The sequence below is a fragment of the Trematomus bernacchii genome, unplaced genomic scaffold (assembly GCF_902827165.1).
Source record: "Trematomus bernacchii unplaced genomic scaffold, fTreBer1.1, whole genome shotgun sequence".
NCBI lineage: Eukaryota > Metazoa > Chordata > Actinopteri > Perciformes > Nototheniidae > Trematomus > Trematomus bernacchii.
In genome coordinates this window covers 455,025-461,486 of record NW_022987598.1, presented here as the reverse complement: position 1 = coordinate 461,486, position 6,462 = coordinate 455,025, and the positions used below count along the sequence as shown (strand labels likewise).

Here is a 6,462-nt window from a genome sequence, read left to right as displayed (position 1 = left end):
AACACACAAACCCCGAAAACAAACGCAACAGAAAAACGCTGAAAATACAAAAACGATATGCAAAGTCATACAAACCCAAAAACTAAAACAAAACATACCGGAAGTGCTCCGCCTCCAGGCCTCTAGGGGGTGCGCTACGTGGAACAGATTGATGTCTGACCAGACATAGAGAGAACGAACGAGAGTGATGGAAAGAAAGTTGATTGAAGTGGACAAAGTCGATATATAAGAAGGTACGTTTATTTTAGTTTTGATACAAAGAGCGTCATATTTACGCAGCTAGCGTTAGCGTCCCTACAGTAACTACTACACCAGCTGAGGAGAGGAGAGCTTCACGTGAAGAGAAGATAAAGTGAGTGCAGGTAAATAACACGGGCCATAGTGAGTACCGCGGAAACATTTGAAAAGAGAGAGAGAGAGACTCTTCGCAGTTTGTTTATATATATGTATTTGTGTCTTTTCATGCTGCCATGTTTTGTCCTTTCTGTGGCCAACATCTGGGGACAGTTCAAGTGTTCTGTGGCTCCTGTGGCAAACATTTAAGGTTTTTGGTAGAAGTTGAACACAACAGTAAGTTCACTTTTTTTGTATTGTATCTGTTTCAAATGCAAGAAATAAGGATTCAACACACTACTCTGTTTAGAATACTAATTGGCAGATGCATACACTAGTTATCAGCATGAAGGACACACTTTTTCATTGTCTGTTTATGTGAAATATGTAGAAGCCATCATTAAATTGTAGACCAATGCATTAAATAAACAAAACAGCTTATATTATACATTAATAATTGTGTATTAGTTCTATCTTTATAGAGAAAATCATACATTTAGAATCAGATTTTGAGACAGTGAGCGGCTGGGAAAGTCACATCGCCATGGGGCACAAACAGTTGCTATGACATGATGTTTTCTTCGCATTCTCAGGCATTCCATAAGGAGGGTCAGGAACTCACGCTTGGGACCACCAGTGTCCACTCCATCCTCAGTTTGTCCCTCATCATCAGTGAACTTAACTGACGTCGAATGAGAGGGGTCGAATGAGGCACCTTTGAAGCCGCGGATTGCTCCATCCCATACGTTGGCTCTATTAATATTGAACCTGCTGCAAGATGTATTTGTTATTTTTGCAGAGAGTTCTGCAACAATGTCTGCCGCAGTCAGGTATTCTGTGCTGGGAAAGACAAAGTGATGTATTGTAATATTAAATGATGAAGCTAGTAATAACATTTACAGTATAGAATAGAACAATTAAGTGGTAATAGTAGCAATTAATACCTTTCCTCCATTTTGTCTTCTGGCTCAGACTGGCTATCAATAATGATAGGTGCATACACATTGGTGTAGTTGCTACAGTGAGAAGACAGTTGAATAATTACTTTCAAATACATAATATATGCATGACAGTTATATTTACAAAAGGATGTCGATCCTCTTCCTGTTTTTTTTTTAATACATTGGGTTCTAAACTGACAACAGCACGTTTGGCATACTCCAGCACAATCCTTGTAAACATTTGAAATGGATGCAAGAAACAATATCTGATCTTTGAAAAATATTTGTGGGTGTTTTTTGTATCGTCTTCACTAAGAGGTCAGATGTTGTGGGTGTCATTTGGAAATGTATAAAAGTATAATTGTTCTGCTTCCTGGCAATGTTACCCACTGTGATTGGAGGCTATACAAACAAACAAATGTACAAATAAAGATACACACCAAACTACTGTGTCACGATGCAACTGTCAACATCGTTTACCTATAGAAGTTGTTCTGACCCGGGGCAGATTGGACCTCTTCCTGGAATGGGGTTGGTGCTCCATCCTATTCTTACCCAGGAAATAAGTGCAGTTGATCTAATGACAGTGTCATTAGCACACAAAGGTATTTATTGATTTCATGTTCACAAATTCAAACCTACATGGTATAATTACATTTTGAATTAGTCTTATCCGATCAGACGCTTGTTGTGGGTGCCTGAGAGGTCTGATAAAGGTAAACAACAAATATATTCAAATTACTGTACTGTTAAAACATTCTGCTTCTTGTGGCACAAAATAATATGTTGACAATGTTTTATTTTAACCTTGCAAACTGTTGTTGATTCTTGGAGTACTCACTTTTGGAACATTTGGAATGTCCCACACCTGCATACACACAAATGACTGACTGAAATAAAAATAAATTCACTTTAATTAAGAATGAATGCCACAATAAATCCAAACTGACCAAGGTGTCAGAAAGAGGACTGTCTCCAGATAGCAAATTGACATGGACCACACTGTCCTCTTCACTTGAAGATGTTCCAGTGAAACCTAAGAAAAAAAAAAGTGTCATTATTGATACAAGTATAAAATTAAAAATAATTAAAGCTGCAAGCAGCGTTGAGCGGGTATTCGACGCTCCGCAGGCTGTTGTCCGCACGTCGAGGTGTGTAGGTGTCTCGAGGACTCGGCCGTTGGCAAACGTGGGAAGTTTCAGGCCAATCGGACAACGTATTTAGGAGTTACAGCAGTATCATAAACATTGTGTTTGACGGCGAGTGATCTATCACCATGGCAACGGCATTTGATGACACCCCATAATACGCTTAGATGTGTTGAGGGCTGCATCGTTATTAAACCTGTAAAGTTGTGGGCCGTTTGGAGCATGTTAACTGGAGTTATGAGAAAACCGTGTTTCACGGCGACCATTTTGTTACCAAAGCAACGACATTTGACGAAATCTAAAAACTGACACATAAATGTGTCGAGGGCTTGACGGTTAGCCATCATATGAAATCTGGTGCCGTTTGAACGATTTTCCATCGAGTTAGGACAACACCGTGTTTTTTGGCGAGGGATGTGTCGCCATGGCAACGGCAGATGATGACACCCCATAATGGACTTAGAGCTATTCAGGGCCGGACCATTAGCCATCATATGAAGTATGGTGCCGTTTGGACCATTTTCATAGGAGTAACAGCGACACCGTGTTTTATGGCGAGGGATCTGTCGCCATGGCAACGGCATATGATGACATCCCATAATTGGCGTAGAGCTGTTGAGGGCCAGACCATTAGCCATCATCTGACGTCTGGTGCCATTTGGACGATATTCCATTGAATTAAGACAACATCGTGTTTTATGGCGAGTGATTCGTTGCCATGGAAACGGCATACGGTGAGATCTCAGATTTCACGTAGAGCTGTTGAGGCATGGACCGGTGATATAAAAGTGAAGATTGGGGGACGATGGGACCGTGTCCATTGGAGTTACAGCGACACCGTGTTTTATGGCGAGGGATGCGTTGCCATGGTAACGCCATATTAAGTAACATCACATTTGACGTAGAGCTGTTCAGGGCCGCAGTGTTAACCATCATGTGAAGTTTGGCGGCGTTCTGAGTATGTCAGTTGGCGTTATGACATCATCGTGTTCCATGAAGAGGGATCGCCTAGCATCGAGCGAACGCGAACTTTGGCGCCAAAAATCACGGCTACGCCGTGCGAAAGAAAAAAACTTCCGCGATAACTTTGAATTGCCCATGTCTCGAGACGCTACGTGACGAATTTCGAGTCGTACGGATAAAGTCCCTGGGAGAAGATAGATTTCGTGCGAAGGACAAAAAACGCGATAAATCGCGTTTTTCCGACGCGAAATTCAAAATGGCCGGCTTCCTGTACGTTATTTTATACCCCTCCAAGAGGCTTTTTGGTTTGTCTCCGCACCCTAGATATGCGTAGCGAGTTTCGTTCGTTTACGTGAAAGTTAAAGTGGGGGGAGTTTACGTTAAAAACGGAAGTGGGCATGGCCTACGCAATTTTTGACGCAAAGTTCCGGAACCAATTACACATCTGAAGTTGCACCACTTCTGACGCGCGTGCAACATTTGGTGAGTTTTCACATATGTTGCGGGGGTCAAAGGTTTATCGGTCGCTGCGCGACCGATTTCAATAGGGTCTTCTAGGTCTCAGACCCTAATTATTCCCCTCCGTCTGTACCTATTATCAAATGTTGGTTTGGCACAATAAACCAACTCCTCTCTGCACCTATACTATATCTATATGATGTCAAGAGTTACATTTAGGTGCACAATGCAACAAGTCCTCCAACTCATACGACCAAATGGGCCGATTGTTCAGGCCCTTATTACGACCAAATATGTCGTTTGTTCAAGTGCTTAATACGTCCTATAATTACGTTTTCTAGTGCTCCCGTTGAATGCTCCAAATTGACCAATCCGCGGACTTCCTCACACACACACACTCAATCTTTTCTGAGCTGCAGCTCCGCCGATTTCTAATCCCTGAGACGGCGGGACGCGGCGAGGCTGTGAGTCGGTGTGTGAGCACACACACAAACTCCCAGCCAGGCTGCGTGTGTGTGTGTGTGTGTTCGGGCTGGATTTCGCTGTGTCTCGCTGTCTCGCAGACGGCCACTGGGCTCATAGGGAGGGGGGGGGGGCAGGAGCTCCAACAAGCCGTTTAGGACAGAGAGTGAATACACATACTATAGAGAGATGCTGTATGAGAAACCAATGCGATTTTGGAAAATTGCACAATATAAATCTATTTTAGTAGACCTCAACAATGGAATTATGATCAGTAGAAATGGCCATAACATGGTACCTTCAATCAAAGTTACTTTCCACAGTTTGCACGCATCCAGCTGAATAATAGGTCATTTTACATCATTAAATACTTTAATAACAATATAGGGAAAGCTAAATAAAACATACATGATCAAATTATTGCATATCAAACAATTACAGATGAAACTAAAGAACAGATTTCTTTGCATATAACATAATTACAGAATCAAAAATAACAATATAAAAATACATACGATAGCAAAAGATTTGCAAATCCATCAGTGAGCACAAAACGATTGTACAAGAAGTCTATCTGTCACATATTGAGGTCATTTATATATAAAGCAACCACCCAAACATGCTAAGTATAACTTCCCCTTTTTTCTTACATTGCACCACTAGTCAAACGGTACACCAAAATCAAGCTTTTTATAAGAATCCATCCTGAAAATGATCATAAAACCATTAACAGAGATTAGAAAAGGTGTGATGGCGTGATTGTGGTTAGGAGATGGTGTCGTAGAGGCTGTTGGGATCATTGGTGGAAGCTTTCACAGTCGAATAAGTCACTGCGTCACCTTCATCTGCATCGTTCTCAATCTTAACCTGGAAGGAAATAGCACAATATAAATGACTGCAGGACTCTAGAAGACAACAGTACGAAGAAACATCATTGATAGGCTACAGTAAAACAGACAACATGACACACACAGTGCACAATGTAATAAAGCACAACAAAAACAATGTGTTATGTTTCTTTACAGACAGCGTACCTCAGCTTTTTTGTTGGTATTCTTGGTGTAGCTGATGGAGGCGTAAGAAACTCCTTCTTCAGGATCAGCCTACACAGAAAGGACAAGATAATAAGTATTCAGTAAGATATTACAGCACATTTTTGTTGTTGATTTGACTTCCCACTTCTGGTTTTACACTCATTTGCTCTTCCTGTGCAGTGCAGCTACACCGTCTAAATTCCCTTATTCATCTTTATTGCACATTCTCACACCCATAAGGCCGAACAACCTGAAAGATAATTATGATTTGGAGAAAGAAAGACTTGTTTCAGTGAGTGAACTCACTGTGGCCGGGTTGGTCTCTGGAGAATTCACTGCAGGGTTTGAGGTCTGTCCCTGGACAACAAGCATTAAACACTTCAGTTAATTCACATCGTGGAATAATACAAACACCATCAGTTTAACATATTCAATATATCTTTGAACGTTTCAGAGGACTAACTCTGTTCATTTTCAGGTTCATATTAGTATGTAGTGTCTCTACTTTAAAGAGTACTCTCCTGCTGATGTTCAGGTGTATATCAGTATGTAGTGTCTCTACTTTAAAGAGTCCTCTCCTGCTGATGTTCAGGTATATATCAGTATGTAGTGTCTCTACTTTAAAGAGTCCTCTCCTGCTGATGTTCAGGTGTATATCAGTATGTAGTGTCTCTACTTTAAAGAGTCCTCTCCTGCTGATGTTCAGGTGTATATCAGTATGTAGTGTCTCTACTTTAAAGAGTACTCTCCTGCTGATGTTCAGGTGTATATCAGTATGTAGTGTCTCTACTTTAAAGAGTCCTCTCCTGCTGATGTTCAGGTGTATATCAGTATGTAGTGTCTCTACTTTAAAGAGTCCTCTCCTGCTGATGTTCAGGTGTATATCAGTATGTAGTGTCTCTACTTTAAAGAGTCCTCTCCTGCTGATGTTCAGGTGTATATCAGTATGTAGTGTCTCTACTTTAAAGAGTCCTCTCCTGCTGATGTTCAGGTATATATCAGTATGTAGTGTCTCTACTTTAAAGAGTCCTCTCCTGCTGATGTTCAGGTGTATATCAGTATGTAGTGTCTCTACTTTAAAGAGTCCTCTCCTGCTGATGTTCAGGTGTATATCAGTATGTA

At 41.1% G+C, this 6,462-nt stretch overlaps 1 protein-coding gene across 4 annotated transcripts in view; it reads right to left on the bottom strand.

Annotated features, from left to right (window-relative positions):
• The window catches only part of LOC117482507, a 51,399-nt gene that overhangs the window by 42,443 nt on the left and 2,494 nt on the right, over nt 1-6,462 (bottom strand). For 2 of the 4 annotated variants that reach the window (XM_034130594.1, XM_034130595.1), the window contains exons 7-8: nt 5,647-5,697; nt 5,341-5,409 (exon numbers count right to left, since the gene is read on the bottom strand). The exons of 1 other annotated variant lie outside the window; for it this stretch is intronic. In XM_034130594.1, the coding sequence (XP_033986485.1) occupies nt 5,341-5,409; nt 5,647-5,697 (120 nt within the window). Of the gene's footprint in view, nt 1-4,630; nt 5,174-5,340; nt 5,410-5,646; nt 5,698-6,462 lie in introns of those variants that run through there. One more of the 4 variants, XM_034130597.1, reaches the window with a different exon arrangement.